The sequence below is a fragment of the Lentinus tigrinus genome (assembly GCF_003813185.1).
Source record: "Lentinus tigrinus ALCF2SS1-7 unplaced genomic scaffold L226scaffold_8, whole genome shotgun sequence".
NCBI classification, from domain to species: Eukaryota; Fungi; Basidiomycota; class Agaricomycetes; order Polyporales; family Polyporaceae; genus Lentinus; species Lentinus tigrinus.
In genome coordinates this window covers 164418-183414 of record NW_027137917.1, presented here as the reverse complement: position 1 = coordinate 183414, position 18997 = coordinate 164418, and the positions used below count along the sequence as shown (strand labels likewise).

At 56.6% G+C, this 18997-nt stretch overlaps 7 protein-coding genes across 7 annotated transcripts; 4 read left to right on the top strand and 3 right to left on the bottom strand.

Moving 5' to 3' along the window:
* Positions 1-98: 98 nt before the first annotated feature.
* Positions 99-1048, bottom strand: L226DRAFT_371964 (uncharacterized protein). The gene has a single exon (XM_067674315.1). The coding sequence runs from the start codon at positions 1003-1005 to the stop codon at positions 274-276; it is 732 nt and encodes a 243-aa protein (XP_067536851.1). The 5' UTR covers positions 1006-1048; the 3' UTR covers positions 99-273.
* A 408-nt stretch (positions 1049-1456) lies between these two features.
* On the top strand, positions 1457-4147 carry L226DRAFT_552059 (uncharacterized protein). The gene is made up of 8 exons (XM_067682853.1): positions 1457-1551; positions 1614-1661; positions 1723-1962; positions 2021-2311; positions 2378-2596; positions 2650-3069; positions 3145-3495; positions 3613-4147. The coding sequence occupies exons 1-8, from the start codon at positions 1541-1543 to the stop codon at positions 3830-3832; spliced, it is 1800 nt and encodes a 599-aa protein (XP_067536850.1). The 5' UTR covers positions 1457-1540; the 3' UTR covers positions 3833-4147.
* A 1889-nt stretch (positions 4148-6036) lies between these two features.
* L226DRAFT_371912 (uncharacterized protein) lies at positions 6037-8696 on the top strand. The gene is made up of 9 exons (XM_067674314.1): positions 6037-6214; positions 6269-6463; positions 6528-6604; positions 6659-6781; positions 6850-7086; positions 7138-7259; positions 7316-8097; positions 8160-8431; positions 8494-8696. The coding sequence occupies exons 1-9, from the start codon at positions 6086-6088 to the stop codon at positions 8615-8617; spliced, it is 2061 nt and encodes a 686-aa protein (XP_067536849.1). The 5' UTR covers positions 6037-6085; the 3' UTR covers positions 8618-8696.
* Positions 8697-8723: 27 nt separating this feature from the next.
* On the bottom strand, positions 8724-10287 carry L226DRAFT_559412 (uncharacterized protein). The gene is made up of 3 exons (XM_067683299.1): positions 10068-10287; positions 9164-10011; positions 8724-9101 (listed from the first exon to the last, which is right to left on the bottom strand). The coding sequence occupies exons 1-2, from the start codon at positions 10235-10237 to the stop codon at positions 9183-9185; spliced, it is 999 nt and encodes a 332-aa protein (XP_067536848.1). The 5' UTR covers positions 10238-10287; the 3' UTR covers positions 8724-9101; positions 9164-9182.
* A 176-nt stretch (positions 10288-10463) lies between these two features.
* L226DRAFT_611689 (uncharacterized protein) lies at positions 10464-12242 on the top strand. The gene is made up of 6 exons (XM_067686305.1): positions 10464-10724; positions 10778-10908; positions 10969-11064; positions 11147-11278; positions 11330-11575; positions 11638-12242. Exons 1-6 carry the CDS (start codon positions 10718-10720, stop codon positions 11983-11985), a joined length of 960 nt encoding a protein of 319 aa, XP_067536847.1. The 5' UTR covers positions 10464-10717; the 3' UTR covers positions 11986-12242.
* Positions 12243-12404: 162 nt separating this feature from the next.
* L226DRAFT_505576 (uncharacterized protein) lies at positions 12405-14443 on the bottom strand. The gene is made up of 4 exons (XM_067678038.1): positions 14138-14443; positions 14010-14088; positions 13062-13957; positions 12405-12997 (listed from the first exon to the last, which is right to left on the bottom strand). The coding sequence occupies exons 1-4, from the start codon at positions 14331-14333 to the stop codon at positions 12624-12626; spliced, it is 1545 nt and encodes a 514-aa protein (XP_067536846.1). The 5' UTR covers positions 14334-14443; the 3' UTR covers positions 12405-12623.
* Positions 14444-14564: 121 nt separating this feature from the next.
* On the top strand, positions 14565-18048 carry L226DRAFT_544758 (uncharacterized protein; the record flags this gene model as incomplete). The annotated part of the gene is made up of 17 exons (XM_067682296.1): positions 14565-14667; positions 14730-14754; positions 14813-15052; positions 15108-15349; positions 15411-15483; positions 15539-15564; positions 15615-15693; positions 15744-15800; positions 15850-15898; positions 15956-15997; positions 16055-16090; positions 16152-16566; positions 16623-16912; positions 16967-17206; positions 17262-17432; positions 17492-17651; positions 17708-18048. 17 exons carry the CDS (start codon positions 14565-14567, stop codon positions 18046-18048), a joined length of 2589 nt encoding a protein of 862 aa, XP_067536845.1.
* Between the last annotated feature and the right edge of the window lie 949 nt (positions 18049-18997).

Below are 18997 nucleotides of genomic sequence, written 5' to 3'. Positions count from 1 at the left end.
ACATGGAAAGGAGGTGGGAGACCACATCTGGCAGTGGTTCGTATGTGCCATCGGATATAATTCATGATGCCGCGATTACCTGTCATTCGGTCACCAGGTGCGCCCTGGAGCCTAAGAGACAGGAGACGCGTAATTGAGTGGACATGAACCTGGCGAGATGAGCAGACCATGTCTTCATATTGCCCCTGTAGATGGGGTGGATATGCTTTAGATTGGGCGGGCGACATTGCTGGTCGCAGTTAGCGGGGCGCTTGCAGACCTAGCGCGTTCTGGTTAGCGTTCCGTTCGAGAACTAGGCCAGACAAACCGAAACATGAGGCTTGTGATTGGATCGCCCTGTCGTGGCTGCTCTGGCCAACGGGGTGTGGGGTGTTCCCGCTCATGTCGAATGTACACAGGTTCCGCTACGCGAGAAGAGAGCGCCCCGCAGGTGAGATGCAGATGCAGATGACGATACCAGATAGAGATGGCGATGGCGATGGACGCGGACAGCCTCAAGGACTTGGTCGACGGTCGCGAGCGGGACAGACATGGCAGAGAGCTCGGGCGCAGCGCAGGGGGAGAAGACCGAGGAGGAGAGCTTGGAAAGATGCGTGTGTACACGTATGCGCACGCGAGAAGGGGTTCCGGGCCAGCAGCCGTGCTCGGGAAGGCGCGGCGAGGGTCGAGGAGGAGAGAAAGAGGTTGGGGGCTGCTGGATGTGGCGGGAAGGGGCGTATCGCGGGACTGGGATTTCCATGATGGTGGCCGGTCCTGGGAGCGCAGGGGGTGAAGCGAAGTCACACGTCTGGGGAAGCCGGGAGAGCAAGCAAGAAGACCGGAGGTGGTTGCGAGAAGGGCGCCAGAAGGAGTATGTCGCGCCCGCGGGACGAGAGAGGACGTCGTGCGCGGAGGGGAAGAGGGCCATGCTGCAGCTCCAGCGTGGGTCGCCCGGCGCACGGAGCGAGCAGCCAGCCCTGCCTCTTCTGGCCATGGCGGCGTCTGGCCGTATTCCAAACACAACATACTCAGCTGCACAATAATGTGACCATGTTGAGAGACACACAACACACGCCGGCGCCTCCCATCCTCCTCCTCCCAGGCGCCGATCAAGGTTTGTCTCGAAACGGTCGGCGTGCGCCCGCCGCCCGGCCGTGCGCACGCCGCGTCGGCCCATGCACGGCCAGCGACGGGCCTCTACGCGCGCATTAATTGCGCAACAGGCACGCGGCGGGCAGCGGCGGGGCGGCTCGGCGTGGCAGGCGGCAACTGGGGGCACATGGATACGTATCAGGAGAGGGCATCCGCATTTGGAAGACGGTGGACCACATTTGGGATTTCATTTTCGCGCCTGGGAACGCAATGTGGTGTTTGTTTTCGATGGAAACTCGAGCGTTCTGAATTCAATGTTTTCGCTTCTTTCCTCTGCCCATCTTTATATCGCCCCGACTCGATTCCACGTCAATCCCCCTCTTCCCCCACAGTCTGCCCCTCCGTCGCCCGTCCTGCGAGCCGTCACCTCCCCCTCCCCGTCCACCCCCGCCCGGCTTCGCGATCTGTGATGGAGGTAGAGTGAGCACTTCTCCCGACTCTGCTCCTCACCTTCGTCTGTTCACGCGTACTGCCCCACCCAGGACACAGAAAAGCACATCTATAGCCTCGCTCATGGCTTCAGCAGCGAGGTGTGTTCCACGTCCGCTTTGGTCTAGTGCGATCGCATCGCGCTCACTTAGACCCGGTTAGCGTTCCACAGAAACGGAAGGGTCCTCCAGCCAGCCCTCCTGCCCGCCCTAGGGTCTCCGAGCATCCCGAGTCGGCAGACCCAGGCCACGCCGAGCCTGACCCTCAGCAGACCCCGCCCCCGACAGACGAGTACGCTAACGGGCGCATTACCTGCGAGGGTTGCGGCGAGGCCGTCTCAATCAGGGACGAGTCCACCGGCGGCTTCACCGTCGCGCACTGGGAGGCACATCGCAGCGCATGGTATTGTGCTCTCTTTGCCACCCGTTCCGACGCTCTCGTGCTTACTGTCAGCTTACAGTCAGAGCGGACCCGTGCAGAACCCCAAACACAAGGCCGCTCCAGAGACGCCCGCCACCAGCCACCATCCCGACGCGTCGGCGGCGTCGCAGCCCCAGGCGAAGCGACGTCGTGCTAAGCGCACAGAGGAGGAGCGCATCGACTATCTCCGCTCCGACCCGTATGTCGCCAAGTTCGAGGCCTACCGCGTCCTCTGTGCCTCCTGCGACAAGTGGATCCGCCTCCGCCCCAACTCGACCTACTGCTCCATCCCTTGGGACGCCCACAGGAAGAGTTGTCTAGCCAAGCGGGTGTGAGTGCTGCTTGTACCGACTGCAATGGTGCGAAGAGGCCAAACTGACCTGAGCACCCCTCGCAGGGCTAAAAACGCCCACCCGCCGGTCGACGATCGCAACGCCGCGTTCGCGGCGGACCCGAATGTCAAGCGGTTCGACAGCTCCCGTGTGCAGTGTCGTGCCTGCGAGAAATGGATCCCGATTCTGACGGACGACCACGCCACCGCCATCAAGACGTGGAAGCAGCATCGGGAGTCGTGCCAACCACAAGCGATCACCAGTCCTACCACGTCCACCTCAAAGTGAGTCGTAGCGACTCCTGGCTTGTCCCGCCCGGTCCTGACCGCTTCCGCAGGTTCAACATCGCAAATGTGCCACCGCCTTCGAAACACCTGCTTGCCTTGGCGTCGTCTTCCTCGCTGCCCCCTCCACCGATGGCCTCTGGTTCCTCGTCTGCATCTGCCCCTCCGCGCCCTGCTCTGACGCACTCCATGTCGGCCAGTCCGGTTGCTGCTTCTCATCCATCGTCGTCTTCTGGTGGCTATATCGCCTCCTTCAAAGACTACAATCCCAACAATTTCTCAGGCGTGCAGGATTCCCGCCGACGTAGTGCCGACCAGCGTGCCGCTTCCCTCCGTGCGGATCCATACGTGGGCGAGGTTGAACCGAGCCGTGTGTTCTGCAAGCTCTGCCACAAGTGGGTGCAGCTGCGCCAAGACAGTACGTACTGTTCTTACCCGTGGGTTCAGCACCGTACCAAGTGTCTCCGAAGGCAGTAAGTAGCCTCCTCCTTATCACTCAGAACATTCTGTCATGAGATAGAACCTCATGTTCGATGTTTCCTCCGCAGCCAGAAGATATCCGACCGGGAGGCAGAGATAGGGGAACTCCGAGCAACACGCGACGCGGCGTTGGAGGGCGACCTCGAGGTGTCCGACTCGGGCGGCAGCCCGGACCCCGACGACAGCGATGATCCCGACAGCGAGCGTCAGCGGGCGGAGCGGCGACGGGCGAAGGCGATGGCGAAGGCTGAGGCGGCCACTGCGCGATTACGGCAGCTGGAAGGTGCACGGCTGGGCCTAGGTCGTGGTGCGTCGGCCCCGTCACCGTCGAGCGAGGACGATGATGCGATGTGGGACTACATGGATGCAGACATGGTCCTTCCGCCGCGGCTCGCCGAACTGGACTCCCCTGCTGGGAGGTGAGTCTCGCCGGGTTGCCGGGTTAGACCCCCGTTTCCATGCATCACGCTGACTGGCGTTTCACGCTATGACGTTTGTTCCTTTCTTCCATGCGGCGGACCGACCCATGTGGACAGGGTTGAGTTCGTGTCGCGCTCGATACGACACCTGTTCAGGATCACGTACGAGCGCTCTGACGAGCTGACGATCGCCGCACTGGTGACTTACCTGAACGCGACGATGCCCCCGGACAAGCACGAGGACTTTGACACGGCGGAGGTGACGAAGGCGATGACTGCGCTGCACGAGCGTGGCGCGTTCGTCTTTGAAGGCGATGTCATCCGCTTGCCCAGCTGAGGATGCACCCCACGGTCCCGACTCCCCAAACCGGGACAACAATATACCCATCGCAATTAAACAAATGAGCTGGCTGATATATGAGATGCATCTACATGTGAAGGCGGAAGAGGCGGTCTGGAGCTGGCTCAATTACCGTTGAGCGTGTTTGGCGCCGCAGAGTCCGGCAGTTTCTTGGTGTAAGGGCATCCGACGGACCTGTGTACGATCTAACCCCACGTCGCTTGATGTATTTATGCGATAGCAGTCACTGTTGCTCGACATTTTGTACTACGCTGTTCACGAAAAGATTCTTGCGAAGCTCGCGTCCTGGCAAACACATGACCGCTATCTTGCGCGTGAGTGACCGGTCAAATCGCCGGGGTGAAAGAGCCACATGGAGGCGATTCGTCGGGAGAACCCCGGCCCCGCCTAGCTGCACAAGAGCCGCTGGACGAGCATGTCACAGTCACAGACGCGACACGTCACGGGGCGTCACACTGTACGGCGGGCGCCGGCATCTAAACTGGGCCACGGCGGCTCACGATCAAGCTTGGGGCGCGGCCGTCTGCTCGCAGCGATTGGCCCGGCTACTGGTGGGTACAACAAGTCTATTAAGAACATTGTCCGTGGCAGTGCTTTCGTGCAGACGAGTGCCATGGCCTGGGCCTTCTTGACGCTCTACCAGGCCACAGAAGGCCACCGGCGGCGCGCACGTCGACTGTGCTTGTGGCTCCGAGGCCGCCAATTGCAGCCGACCATGCATCGCCTTGGACCGTGGACGGAGCTGCAATCTGCAGATGGTATCGTGAGCTCGGACTTGTGGTGGCCGCTGCCCTAGCTTGTGGGTCCAGGGGGACGGCGGACAACAGGGCCACACTGCGGCTCTGCTGCCAGGGCCTCAGCAGGCTGCCACCCGGGATCTGCGTGATCGGCCGCGGAGATCGAGCGCGTCCTCCCGATGGTTACTCGGTCGCGACTTGGGCATGCGATGCTCGCACTGGAGGCGGGCTATGATCACCGGTCGTCGAGCCTCGGTGCGCGAGGCGGGTGGGTCGAGAAGTCCTGGGGGACTCAGATGTGAAGAGGGATGGTGATCGCCTTGAGGTGCAGCTATGTTGTCGTTCCTGTGCACCGAGACGGATCACAAGCATCGTGAGAGCCGCGTTGACGAACCGTCTGCTCGTTATTGGAGCGTGTGTGGAACCTTGGCCAAATTCATCGCCCGCCTCATCTGGGAGAAGCCCCAGGGAGTGGAAGACACTGCTGTCCGGCATATCGAGGAGAGCGGAGAATAAGCTCGCAGATCCGTCAGTTGTGATGGCTCGGACGTCCGCGGGGTGTCTTTAGGACGAATGCCAGCGTTCGTAGGCTTTCTAGGATGTCGGTACCTGTGGCTATAGGGTGCACAAAGACCACCGCGGAGCGCGTATCGGGCAGAAACGTCATCACGGCCAGTCATAGTAGCCTTTCTGTTGCTTGAGGTGCCGCGAGGAGAGATGCAGAACATTAAGGTGGTTTAGGAACCGGCGCGACTGGTGCTCGTGTGGATCGGGAGTATTTTGATTGGGACAGAGGTGTTTCTTGCTACTCGGTGATACTTTTCGTATCTCGTGGGCGGCAGTCCACTGGAACCTGACATAGGTACATCAGTTCCTCAACCATGCTACAATCACCACTCTTCAACGTAGAAGGCTAGAATGATTGGCCGGTACCACGACGTTGACGTTGCTTCATGTCTGGAAGAGGCTCGCGTCGGGTTCTTGCCGATCATCTCCCAGGGTATAGCGACCGGTGCGGGAGCCTTTGGTGCTGATCGTCCTTCGTGTAGTTAAACTTACCTAAAGTGCACACCTGTCGAGTGCCGGTCGAGCCTGGACGCGACGGCAGTCGTGTGCGAGTTTTCGAGTCATGCCTTCAGATCTGAAGGGTTATCATGGTAATCAAAGAAAGCAACGTCTTGAAGTGTTCGATATATGGTCTTTGACGAGCTGCTGGTCAAGCGGGAGCTTCAGGAGATGGCAACGGAAGAAAGACACAGACGGAGCGCACATGGCAAGCACGCGTCCGAATCGCGACGCGTGCTGTGTCACGGGATGGGTTCAGTTCGGTTCTGAGTCGGACTGGATGAGAAGGCGCCCGGGTGGCGCGTTGCGTAACACCGTGACAGGACGCGACGATAGCGGTTTTGCTGCCAGTGCCTCCTCTGCAGCTTAGACGCGACCAGCAATTTCTCGAACGCGGTCTTGTCGCGACGTCTTGTAGCTCATCGGCATGCCTCCTCGCAAGAAGTCAAAAGTCTCAAAATCAAAGGAGACAGGTGTTCGTAACAATGCCGGAGGGAAGGGTGTCGACGGTCGACGACGACATCTTGACGATCTCCCGGTGGAACTACACCTTGAGGTTCGTAAAGCATGTCTGTATCAGTATTTTCTGGCTCACAATATAACCTAATAGATCATACGTTGTCTTCATCCCCGGGACCTCCTCAGCATAGCGAAGACGTGCAAGAAGCTCCGCGCGCTGACCCTCCAACGAGACAGTGAAAGTATATGGAAGGCAGCCTGGGCACGCGCCGGAGATCTCCCAGACTGTCCGACATTTGTCAGTGAGCCTGCTCTCATTCATCTCCTGACTTCGTCGTGTTGCCAGGTGAGTACAGGGTCATGACCTGTCATGGCTCGCGACGCCCCTTACAACACTCCCCTTCTGACAGGAGTGTGGACATCGCGGTGTCCGTAGGCAAATACTGACATGGTGCAGAATGTATTGCGCTAAGTGCTTGACAAAACTGTGAGTGTAACATTCTGCTGTGTCGCATTTGCTTATGCCACCTTACGCGTCCAGGTCGTACTGCTACACAGATGTCGAGGACAAGCTGCATGAACTAGACAAGAGGATTCTCGGCGAACGGAGAGACCACGAAGATATATGTGTCATGTTCAATCGCCACATTTCGTCGCAAGGAAAGTGCGTCTGTACCGCAAGTGACTCGTTTCGACGATGAGCTTGATGTCTGACTGGCAAACCCTCTTCAGCGCTCGCAGACGCGATTATATGCGCTTTCCACGCTCCCAAGTCGATGCTTTTGTCGCAGAGTACCATGCGCTAGCTCAGCCTGTCACTAACGAATTGTTGAGGGAACTTGTCGACCGGCAAAAGGCTGACGCTGGTCTTCGGTGCCGGCATCAATTGCGATACCTCAAGTGGGAAGAGGAGCAAGAGATAATCCAGAAAGCTGAGGTAGAGGCGAAGCGAAAGAAACTGTTCGAAGAGTACGTGGTCATACTATCTACCCTGCCCGCGCCGTCTTGACTTCTCAGTAGGATTCTGGTACGTTTGAAGAAGGAGGCGAAGGGTTCCGAGATCGAGTCGTTGAGCAAGCAAGAGCTCGACGAGATGTCTTATCTTCCCATCGTTTCGCATGCCGCCAAGTTGAAGAAGCCAGGCACGCCTATCCGTATCATCGTCCTCGATGTATCAGCGCTGACCTTGCAGCAACAGACTGGGGCAAGGTCTTGAAGGCCATGCACCAGTTTATCGAGCACAAGCACAAGCAGCGAGAAGAAGACGAACGCGCAAAGGTCCTCGAGGCTCGCTTTGAGGATCTGGATAACGCTATCTTGGTGCAATACATGAAGCTCCCGCGGAAGGTCCACATGGAGTTCCGCCCGCAAGTCATCGACCTTGCCTTCATCAAGGACATCAAGGACATTGTAGACGCCCCCGCCTCTGAGACTGTCACATACGACAGCTTCAAACAGGTCATGCCCTCCGTCGCAGCACAGTGGCGGCAGCAATGCAAGGAAGAGGTCGAAAAGTGGCTTATGCCTACGATTGCGAACTACACGATGAACATTGAGCCGCTCAAGCTCGCCATAGCCGTGCTCGTCTGTGAGGGTGGATGTCTCGCCTGGGAAACGGACAAGATCCGCATCCTACATTACCCGGAGGTCTTGGGCCACAAGTGCCTGCGTAAGTCTCCGCCTGGGGGCTGGCATCGTGATTTCCTGCCGGACGATGTCTACTCGCGCACTGCGGTGCACTACGGGTCCGATCCCGAGGAAATCTATCCGGAGACGTTCGGCCCATTCAACGTCGCGCACTTCGTGCCCGAGGATGTCGATGAGAACGTTGCGAAGATGGTTCGGATTGTGGACGCGCTCGGGCTGAACTCGACGCGCGCAACTGTGCAGGAGCTCAAAGCATGCGATCGGCGGCTGCGGTGCAAGAAGTGCGTCCTTGGGGCGCCTGACAAGGACTATGTCTATACTTGGGAGGCTGCGGTACGCATGTACTTTCGGGCTCTCATGCATTGCTGTGAACGCTAACCGCGGTTATACTCTAGCTCAACCATTCGATACGCAGCCACCCCAAGCATCGCGGCCCGGGCCATGACGAGCTGGGCTTCCTTCTAGGAAAGAACGAAGATGTCGATCCGGACTTCGACTCTAAAGACGACGAGTGGGAGCTCGTCAACGAAGATGAGATGGGCGCGGTGAGGGAACTGGAAGCTGTCGCACATGCGCCGAAGATGGGCGTCGAGAGTTGGTGGGCATGCGCTCGGTGCCCCATTTTCCATGACTGGGGTGAAGGTATCAAGAAGCATCTGTTGCAGAAGTGAGTTCTCACCTTGTGTACGACACGATTGCGACGATCTAACCTCTTTACTCGTGTATCAGGCACAACATCGAATTTTCGGAGGAGTGCCTCCGGGATGGAACGCTTTTCCTTCACCCCGAGGAGAGCGCCCCTTCGGCCTTGATTAGACCTCCGGTCCTCCTTCCGCCTCGGAGAAGTGGCTAGAACTACCCTTGTAGTCTTGGTGAACATACATACAGCATGCTGTCTATTCTTGGCTACTGATTTCAATCTTGATTGCAACACAATTGATGTTTCTCTTTGCATTCATCGGGTTCAAATCGGGCTCCACCTCAGCAACAATGTATTGGATATGATCGACGAGGAACAATCAGAATGGTCGACGACAGGGTCCTAGGGTCTAACGTTCACTTTCTTCCACGCCCAATCTATTGGCTACAGAACATGAGCCAGCGGTTTGTCAGATGCGGTTGCACTGAGTATGGCTGGAATAAGAAGAGCGAGAAGCTTCGAAGACTGAGAGCGGGTCAGGAAAGCTGAGAAGGGAAGGGAGATAGCGTTCTGTCGTGAAGTTGTTACAGGGTATGGATACAGAGAGTGATTATCGATGCGTCGCGGCGGATGTCGGAGGCAGAGCATAGAGGGAATGATGAGAGAAAGCTATAGCGATGCTGACTGCTGAGCGAACCTATGGGCGCACGTCAATACTCCTCATGATCTGATGACCTAGAGGAAACAATCCAAACATACCGCAGAGCTGGTCACTTTGTCAGAGCGAAGCGAAGAACTTCATCAGCTGAGGTGGGGACATGCCGCTCTTGGGAGTGTACCCGGAGCATCGTGAGATCTCGCGGTGGACGCTTGGCCATGGGACGGGAACAGGCCGCCACGTCCACGTCTCCTTCGACCTGGTCTTGACAAGATGGAGCTCACCAGGTTGTGCAACGACTTCGTCCTCCTTCGAAGTCTGTAGGACAACGCCACAATTTAGGCATCCCTTCAAGAACCTCATGTAGTCTGTCAGAGCATCCTTGGTGGAAGCCTTAGAAAGCGCCGCGGGGTTCTTGGGGAGCAAGACCGGCATCTGCTGAAACTCCTGCGCCACGCCAACGCGGTAGACAATAAAACATAAGCCACCGTATTCAGATCCAAAGCGTCCTCGGTAGGCATCGTCTACGATCTTGCTTTGCATGGCCTGAGCGGACCACACGCTAGCAAACTCCGGCTGGACGAGCTCATCCTGGACAGCTCGCAGTTGTGGCAGGTTACAGAGCAACCAAGAATGCGCGGGACCACGAGAAGAGCCTGCTTTCACCGTCCTGATCGGGGTCAGATCCATGCAGAGGAGCAGCTCGCCTCGCCGCAGGAGCTCGGCGTCGGTCGGGGTCATGTTCAGAAAGAGTGTGGCGATGGCGATGTGCTCCAGCGTCCGCCGGTGGTAGTCCGCAAACTTGTGGAAGTCTGCGACGACGGTGGCGCGGCAGGAGAAATCCTCGATGCGACTCGTGCAATCGTCCGGCAGATCCACACGCATCCGCGCCCACTGTTCAATGACCGCGTTCGGGTTCACGCCACGGTCGCGCGTGCGGCACCACGACCTGTTCGCCGATAGGCATCACGGGGCAAAAATCATCGATATCATAGCGCAACGTACTTGTGCGTTGGCCAGGCTTTCCTCTGGCACTCCTTGCTGCAGTACACGGCGAGAGAGCAGCCGCCACACTTGCGGAGTTTGTTATAGGCTTTGTAGCCTTGCGCGCCGCAGGCGTCGCATTGCGTCGAGTCTCCTAGAATGGTACGGTAGTCTTTGAGCGGGTTGTCCATAGTGCTGCAGTGCAGCGACTCCGAGGTGCAGATAGATGTGGAGGAGGGCAAGAGATGAGATCGATGAGACGCTCCGGATTCCCGAGCCGGGGTGCGAGATGGACAGCGCTTATCTGCGGCCCAGCTGAACCGGAGCCGGACCGGCTTAAGCCGCGGCGGCGATCCGTCCCTTCACCTTTCGTAACCTTAGCGAATATGAGGTCTTCTGGTGACCTAGCACCCAATGAACCGCTCGACTGCTTCACACCTAGGATCTTGCCGCTGCTCGTGTTCACAAATCTAGCGCATCCGCAACCGTATGAAGGGATTTGACTCGGTTGGATGCCGCATGCCAGTACTTACTTGTGTGCCAAGTATCGCAGCGCGCAGGCCCGAATGGCACACGCCCAGCGTGATATATAATGACATACCAGTCGATCCCCCGAAGGACTGCCTGCCCTCCCACTTGGTCTCTGCCCTCCCGCTTGGTCTCAGGAACTCATGTCAAGTACGTTAGTTTTGGGGACTCCGAGCCTTATCATTGACTTCTGTGGTCTACAGCAAGTGACCGTTCGAACCATTTTGCTCGGCCGCGTCGATATCCATGTTCCGTCTATATGGGCAAGTCATCCCCGTGTTTGCAAGTCCAGATGGGCATGGAGAATCGAACAGAGTTTCTCCGCTACATCTTTGTAAGCACCGTAGTATAGCTGTTTCTCTTTCCAAGTCGTGACCTCTCATTTCTCGCCCAGGGTGTCGTACGCGAAAGGTGCCGCCAGCATGATGTGGATCTTTGTCTCCGCTTGGTCCAACAAGACAGCGAACAGATGTTGACCATCAGGGATGAGGTGACATCATTCAGTCTTGTGCAACATCTTCTGGGTACCAATCACTGACCCATCGTAATGTATTACTGCTACCTCGCCACAGGTCGTCAAGGAGATCCCGGAGCTGCAGAAATACGAAGATGGTTGGCCGGTACTCTTCTATCTCAAGTTGACCTTGCACGACCGCGGCATGCATAATCCGCCCAGAAAACGGCAGAGACTGGTTCCGGATGTGGTTCGTCACTTATTTGTATTTCCAAGCCTCCCATTCCTTACGTCGTCACAGAACTACCCTCAGAGTTCACAATCACTCCCAGTGCAGAAACGACCGAAGTTCAAACCGTCTGGTGCTCCCATTCGAGGCGTCATTCCGGCACCCATTCGAGTCTCAACGCATAACGCCTCTCTCGACCGACCTACTGCGGGAGACCCTCAACGGACCCAAGAGGCTCCTCTCCATCGCACAGGGAGCAGAGCGATAGACGAGGAAGATATCATCATGATTAGTGACAGCGAGGAATCTGTCCCGACCGTATGTACCGCCTCCATCAGCCATGATGCATGAGGACTTGCCTGATATTCTCCCGTTAACAGAACATTCGGAGCACGTCCAACATCACTACGTCGTTTTGCTCCTCCCGAGCCACGCCCTGCAGCATCCAAACAAGTTCCTCTTCGTCTTCTTCGGCCTCCTCGCACAAAGTGAGCAAGCCATCTCGCTCAATTCTCGACATGCTCGTCTCCGGGGGCATCCCTCGTGCCGATGCGGAACGGATTGCCCAGCTTCTTGCGTCGCTCGGCATCGCTACCGGAGAGTACCTGGGAGTGATGGCTCGAATGAAGTCGCGCGATGTGTGGTTGCTCGAGTTGCGGGGACAGAACAAGATCAGCGAGATACAGATGAGGATCTTGCGTAACATCCTCGATGACCTCGTAGGGTAGTGACTTCTGTTGCTCCAGAAGACCCCGTTGAAGTCGTGCTGCCTGCAGTATTTCTCTCGTGGTTTTTGCAATTTTTCTCTTCCCCTTGTCACTCTCCCGTATGTTCTTGTACTACAAGGGTCTCGGCACGGCAGCGTTGGTTGGTGTATACGTACAGCTACGTACTTCGCTACAACGTCGGGCGCTGGAATAGGCCTCTCTGAACCCGTATTGAAAGCACTTTACCACTCTTCGGTCCCAGCAATGACATTGAGGATGCTCACCTCTGGACTTGGACGGCACCTTCAGTTTCCGGGAAGCGTGGCCGGGTCTGGTAGAAGGGGAGTATGAGTTACTGCAGCCAAACCCTTCAGCCCGACAAGCGGCGAGGTCGACTGACCTTGAGGAACTCAGGCCTCGTCTGGCACTCGCACTGATATATCTACGGTAACGAAGACGGAAGAGCTGCGATTCAAATTGCAAGTCCAAGCTCTGTAACGGTGCTGGACGTATATGACGATCGTATTGACTTGACGAAGAAACTCGTGGTGGGATGAGAGAGAAGATCCCCAAGACGTCCTATACCGACGATACGACGGAGAGGGAGCTCATGTAGAAGATAACACGTACAACACAGAAAATTCCACATGGCGTACTGCTCAATCCGCGCCACCACCTCTCCTCCTGCGACTTTTGATAGCCTCCCTGTGCCGACGCTTCCACCCAGCAGTGAGCTCGCCCTTCGTCTCCTCCCAGCGTGCACGAATCGCGTCCGGCGTATCAGTGCGATAGAACCACGTCCTCCAATTTGTCGGGTCAAGAACGCGACGCTTAGCCCCAGCTTGGTCTGTCGGGAAGAACAGGGGTCGCGAGCTGTCCAAAGACAAAAGGGATGTATGAGGCACGCGGAGCTGGACGGGAGCTGCCGCGCGCGATGGCGCGGGTGCAGCAGGGGTGGGCATGGGTACGTCAAAAGGGACGTCGTCATCGAGCTCCAGGTCCAGGTCCAAGTGGCCGAGGAGAGAGAAGCCAGCTTGGAGAAAGAACAAAAAGACTGTCAGTAGACAGACGCTATGGCAAGACGGAACAAAATATACCATCTTCTTCTCGAGGCGCGAAGAGATCCTTCAGTTTCGCCTTCGTCCCTTCCGGTGCCGTAGCAGTCTCGTGAGGTGCCGGAGTAAGAGAAAGTTCTGGCTCCGGCTGTTGTTCATCGACATCCATGGTGTCCTCAACGTCGTCGGCATCGGCAGTCACAGGAGCATTGTGACGTTCGCGTTCGATCTCTTCTTCGAGGTCGGAGTCTACGCTTCCCGCAACGCTCCACTCATCCTTGTCACCAAAGAGCGATTGCAACAGACCGAGAGACTGGCTCTTCTCTTCAGCAAGTTCACGATCTACGGCCGACAAAGATGCCGTTGTCGGTGGTGCTGCAGGTATTGCACGTGCCTTCTGGACCGTTGCGGGAGCTGGAGGAGGCGGGGTCGGGGATCTCTCCGCATCACCTTCCTCATCTGAAGACTCCAACTCCGAGTCGCTCTCGGAACTCTCAGACTCCTCCTCATCCACGAGCACTGGTTCTGCTTCGCGACGGGTCGCTGCCGGGAAGGTAACAGCGGCATTCTCCAAGAAGATACCCTTGAGATGCTGAGAGCCCCATTTCGTCGGGTCGATGGTCTTCCTCCTCGCCCGTGTGGGCGGATCTCGCGGGCGTGTCTTTATCTTCCCGCTCTTCGACTTCTCCTTGGACAGCTTGACCGCGTCGAGAGGCTCGGGGAGGGGATGTGCTGGGCGCATACGCATGGGCCGGATGAGACGTCCAGCTGGGGTGACGCGCCATCCTCCGCGCGTGGACACGTTTTCTGGGGTGACGAGCGACATGTCGCGGGCTTGGACGCCTTGGACACCGTGAGGGAGGCGACGACGTTTCTTGGGAGGCTCGTCTGCGGATGCTTCGGCGGCGCGCTTCAATTCTTCATGTTCCTTTTGAATGCTACGAACCTGCATGAAGCAGAGGGAGCACACAGATCATAGACGTTACGCACCGTTCGCGATAGTCTGGTTTAGCTTCTCCAAGCCTCAATTTTGCGCCTTTCCAAGTGACACCGCTGAGGAGATTCATGCCTACGAACACGGTCAAGACAATTCGAAGGTCAGCGAGGGAGAGACGTACATCGAGCCAGTTTGCTTTTGGTGGTCTCCAGCGTAATATACGCGTATTTGCGCGGTTGTCCAACTGCATCTAGCAGTCCATACCCGTCGATCGCTTTGACTGTTCCAAAGGACGAGAATCGCTGAGACAAGTCTTCGGCGGTAATAGCTGGTGTAAGGCCCGAGATATGTATGCGTTTCGTCACGGCTTCGTCCATCCTGTTTTGGGATTGCAGTAGCGGAGAGCGCAGACAATGTGAGTGCGAAGAAGCCCGAAGTCGATACAGTATGGCACACGGCAGTAGCCTGCCAGAAACTTTGAAGAGATTGAGGCGGAAAAGACGCTCGGGACACAAGTCCGAAAAGACCGGAAGCCTAAGGGCGTAGTGACGAGGGCGCGCACGTGCCTCTTTGCTGTCGACCACCACCGTCACCCACCGCTGGCGGGAATGAACAAATCCCCTCGGGCACGATGGGGCCCAGTCCGGTCTTTGCTGTGTCTCGCGCCTCTCTTCATCGCTGGGCCGTTCTACGCGTTCAAGGCACACTACGGTATGGGAGCCCGGCACTATGTAATGCATGTGCATTCGACTGACGCATAACTATCTCACTAGACCTTCCATCGCCTGTTGTGGAGTTGTGAGTACACAGACAAAGATGTAGGCAAGGGTCTCGGGCCAACGTGACGTTCCTCCAGGTATGACCCCGTAACATCACTTCCCCAGTTATCCGAGGCACAGATCCTAGGACACGCGAAGTACCTCTCCGAAGATATCGGGTACCGTACTGTTGGAACACGTGAACATGCTCTGGGAGACGCATGGGTGCTACAGCAGGCGGAGGCACTGCGCTCGGAGTGCGAGGCGGTCGTCCGTGCGCATCCCGAGAGGAAGTTGCAGTGTGAGGTCTGGCATCAACAAGGCAGCGGAAGTCATAGGTGTGTGCCCTGCCTTCATGAGCATCGAGAGGTTGAATTGAATGCGACATACTAGGTTTGACATGATGGGCAAGCGGTTGTACAAGACATATGTCAACCTGACGAACATCATTGTACGGGTCTCAGACGGGACGGAGGCAGGAAAGCAACATGCTGTCTTGGTGAATTCGCATGTCGATAGTACGCTGCCCTCCCCCGGTGCTGCAGACGATGCGCTATCAGTTGGGGTCATGCTTGAGTGTATTCGGGTGCTTGCAAACTCCCCGGCATGGGAGCCGAAACATGCGATAGTATTCCGTGAGTCTCTAAGTCGTCTTAACCGTTTCTTACTCATCATACTCCTCTATCTTTGTACCAGTGTTCAACAATGCGGAAGAGTCACTACAGGATGGGTCTCATCTCTTCTCTACCCAACATCCTATTGCGAATACGTGCGTCTTTGCCCCCACTTGAACAAGAGAACGCTGTCAAATCAGACTGCTATAGCGTCCGTGCTGCCATCAACCTTGAAGGTACTACCAATATTCTGAACGATCATGATTGAATACTGACCATGTGATAGCTGCCGGAACCACTGGACCCGAGTTACTTTTCCAAGCTACATCTGAACAGATGATCAAGGCTTACGCCAAAGTACCGAGGTATGTTTGGAAGCTGCCCGTTTCGCCCACATGTTGACATCGGATGCTAGACCATACGGCTCTGTAATAGCCAATGAGATATTCAGCTCCGGCATCATACTATCCGAGTAGGTTCCATGGGTCAACTGTCCGGTTTTCCATGCTCATCTCCACTAGTACAGACTTCAGACAATTCCAGCTATACCTCAATGTCACAGGTCTAGACGTAAGTGTTCTTCAAGTTAATACGATGGGTTTCTCAAAATGTCTTGTGCTTTTATAGATGGCCGTAGTCGGTAATAGCTACCTATACCACATGCGAAAGGTGCCTCGTACATTATCAATGCGACTCGATGCTCGCTCGCTGATACCGACCCCATAGGACATCGTAGAGAACATCGAGCCCGGTGTTGCACAAGTAAGCATTGTTGTTTGAAGAGCTGCCTGCAGAAGAACCTGACAGGCTCGCTCTCTAACAGCATATGGGCGAGAACACACTAGCCTTGCTTCTACATCTAACCTCCTCCGAGTCGCCGCTCCCAGAGCTCGCAAGAGCAGGGTACTCCTCCCCGCGAACGGTCTTCTTCGAGCACTTCGGCCAATTCCTGGTTTATTCGTTCGATACTGCGAATCTCATGTATTGTGCAGCCGCAGTCCTCGCATTCATCGTCGCTCGCCTGACCTTCGTCGATCCTGCGCCCGCCTTAAAGAAGGGTACCAGCTTCGTGTCGGAGTTGGTCAAGGGCACGATCGCGGTCTCTGGTGCCTTCGTCGGTGCTGCTATCAGCGTTAATGTGGTCGCGCTCCTCATGGACAAGGTGCTCGGCAGGCCCCTCAGTTGGTTCTCATCCGTGTTCGCATGTATTCTGCTCTATGGCCCAGCGGCACTTGCTGGTACGCGTCCCTTCCTACAGTTGATTCCGCAGGGTAGTAGCACTGACCTCATGCAGGTGGCGTTGCTTCCCAGCTTCTCGTTGGTCGCGTCCGGGAGCACACGGCCTTCACGTCTGTTATGCTCGTGCAGGCGTTCTTAGCTGCGCTCATCCAGCTTGTTGGCGTCGGTGCTGGCGGCGCCCTCTTCCTATCCTCAGCACCGATGATCCTGGCGTTGGTGCTGAACGCACTGTTGACCACGCCTGGCGACGACATCTCACTTTGGAGTTATGCCATCGGGCAGCTTACTCCTCTTGTCACCGGTACCGAGATGACGTGCGCCGTGCTGGATGTATTCGTGCCCCTGGTGAGCAAACATCTTCTTTTCATGCGGTAAATGTTCATGGTAGTCGCTATGCAGACTGGCCGTATTGGCGAGGAAGCCCCCGCGGAGTACATCATCGCAAACATCGTCGCTATAACCGGATCCTACATCTTGCCATTGCTTGTCCCTTTCATGCACCGGTTCAGCCATCGGATCCTCGTCCGTGCTGTCATCTTGCTCGCAATGCTCACTGGCCTGTCAATGGCTGTATTCTCCATGCGATCACCGTTTGATTCCATGCACCAGAAGCGACTGTTCGTCATTCACATGGAGAATGTATGTCCCCAGCCTTGCATGTCGTATGTCTTTCGCTGATACGCCGCACTCGCAGATGACAAGCGAGGAGCAACACCTGCACGTCGCTGCCGCCGACGCCGCTCCGGGCTTCCACAGTCTTGCTCAGGACATCGCCAACGAGTTTAGTGTGCCGGGCGTCACGCCCACTACGGTTGTCATGGATGACTGGAATAGCGACTGGGACACGATGTATCCGTTCTCCGCGGTGCGTACCAGACGCCGAAGTATCGACTTCCCTTCCGACAGCTGACGGGCTCCTTGCAGTTCCTGACGCCATACAAGTTCGACCTTCCGTTGCGTGCGGAACATCAAGATCCCTTGGAGCATGACTTCACCGTGACAGCTGTGAACGACAAGATCGACGATGCCGCTGGCACACGGAGTTTCACGCTCGTCGTCAACCATCCTGGTATCATTTGGACGGGTACGTTCCAGCTCAACCTATCTTCATGGCTTCGCTCACTGTCAGATGGAACTTAGCTGTCGCTTTCGATGCCCATGTGCTCGAGTGGACGCTGGACAACAACCCTCCAGACGAGTTCGCCCGGCACCACATCAAGGAAGGCTCGTTCTACGGCCACGATACCTGGACCGTCGATATGGTCATCAAGCTGCCGCCATCCGGGGTTGACCCCGGCGTCAAGGTGAACTTCATGGGCATCCATGAGAAGGCGATGTGGCCAGGGAAGAAGGCTGAGAAGGCCCAGGGCGGACGGGCGATGGCGTTATTTGAGGAGTTCGATGCTTGGCTGGAACAGCACACGCGCGGGACTGTCGACGGGATGTTCTTGGGTTGTGTCGGCGGGGTGGCCGTGGTCTAAGCTTAGGGACTGGCAGTAAGACGGCGAAAGCCCCATCAATTTGGTAAATCATCCAAGTGCGTGCCAAGCCCCACTTTCACATGTAGGCTGCATTGAATGAGCGCGACAGAGCTCCCATATGAACGGCGTTCGGGTGCAGTCCTGACGGCTCCGCATGTTCTCTCTCTCTGGTTTCAATGAATGACGAAGAATGTGAGGTCGGGCGTAACTCGAGCCGAGCCGACACGCGTTACAGCCGCACAGAAGAATGACATGCCGGACGCGGTCGATGCTCAATGTCAAGAAGGCGTTAAAGTGTGTGTTGCGTCGCAAGGTAACCGGCGCCATACCTTCCGGACGAGGTCGACACGGGATACGGGACCATTCCACTACTCCGCGCTATATTTTGCTGCGAAGCCGCGTTTGTTGACGACATGATGCCGATCAGCTGGAGTGTAGCGGTTTGCCATGGGTTGCGACTTTTACGCGGGAAGGGTCGGTGACCTGTGTCGTTGTTTGTACTTGAGGGTTGGATCTCCTATTTCTCTGACGTGCCTACGTCATGAAGTGCGACTGTGGTACAAACTTCCGGTTCTATCCACAGCGCCTGGAGGGAATACGTGCAGTCCCGGGCCCGGGTATTCACATCAATTATGAGCTAGAATCCCATGTCACCAACGCGAGCGTGAGGTAGGGATAGTTCTATGTGTATTGGAACAAACTTTGGCTGACTCCTGGCATTGGTATGCTTCGGTGGTCCGAACTTTCCAGAGCTTGTCCATATGGATCCGGCATCGGGACATCGCCAGCAGACACACTAGTACTGACGATTAGCAAAACGCATTCCTAATCCACATGTGATAGCTACGTGTCGGGCTTGGAGACCGACATGAACAGCATGCTTTCGGCAAATCCGGAGGCGATGTGGTCATCAACCTGACGCTGCTTCCCTCAGACAGGGTCTCTGTCG

What these genes read in the sequence shown, in the direction of transcription:
- L226DRAFT_371964 (XM_067674315.1), bottom strand. Translation starts at nt 1,005, where the DNA reads ATGTTGTGTTTGGAATACGGCCAGACGCCGCCATGGCCAGAAGAGGCA.
- L226DRAFT_552059 (XM_067682853.1), top strand. An exon ending in GAGGCACATCGCAGCGCATG is followed by an intron (nt 1,963 to 2,020) that starts GTATTGTGCTCT and finishes GTCAGCTTACAG; the next exon opens with TCAGAGCGGACCCGTGCAGA. An exon ending in CTGGACTCCCCTGCTGGGAG is followed by an intron (nt 3,496 to 3,612) that starts GTGAGTCTCGCC and finishes CCATGTGGACAG; the next exon opens with GGTTGAGTTCGTGTCGCGCT.
- L226DRAFT_371912 (XM_067674314.1), top strand. Translation starts at nt 6,086, where the DNA reads ATGCCTCCTCGCAAGAAGTCAAAAGTCTCAAAATCAAAGGAGACAGGT. An exon ending in CGGTGGAACTACACCTTGAG is followed by an intron (nt 6,215 to 6,268) that starts GTTCGTAAAGCA and finishes ATAACCTAATAG; the next exon opens with ATCATACGTTGTCTTCATCC. An exon ending in AAGAAGCATCTGTTGCAGAA is followed by an intron (nt 8,432 to 8,493) that starts GTGAGTTCTCAC and finishes CTCGTGTATCAG; the next exon opens with GCACAACATCGAATTTTCGG.
- L226DRAFT_559412 (XM_067683299.1), bottom strand. Translation starts at nt 10,237, where the DNA reads ATGGACAACCCGCTCAAAGACTACCGTACCATTCTAGGAGACTCGACG. An exon ending in AAAGCCTGGCCAACGCACAA is followed by an intron (nt 10,012 to 10,067) that starts GTACGTTGCGCT and finishes ATCGGCGAACAG; the next exon opens with GTCGTGGTGCCGCACGCGCG.
- L226DRAFT_611689 (XM_067686305.1), top strand. An exon ending in AGTTTCTCCGCTACATCTTT is followed by an intron (nt 10,909 to 10,968) that starts GTAAGCACCGTA and finishes TTTCTCGCCCAG; the next exon opens with GGTGTCGTACGCGAAAGGTG. An exon ending in TGTTGACCATCAGGGATGAG is followed by an intron (nt 11,065 to 11,146) that starts GTGACATCATTC and finishes ACCTCGCCACAG; the next exon opens with GTCGTCAAGGAGATCCCGGA.
- L226DRAFT_505576 (XM_067678038.1), bottom strand. Translation starts at nt 14,333, where the DNA reads ATGGACGAAGCCGTGACGAAACGCATACATATCTCGGGCCTTACACCA. An exon ending in CAAAAGCAAACTGGCTCGAT is followed by an intron (nt 14,089 to 14,137) that starts GTACGTCTCTCC and finishes CCGTGTTCGTAG; the next exon opens with GCATGAATCTCCTCAGCGGT. An exon ending in CGCGCCTCGAGAAGAAGATG is followed by an intron (nt 12,998 to 13,061) that starts GTATATTTTGTT and finishes TCTTTCTCCAAG; the next exon opens with CTGGCTTCTCTCTCCTCGGC.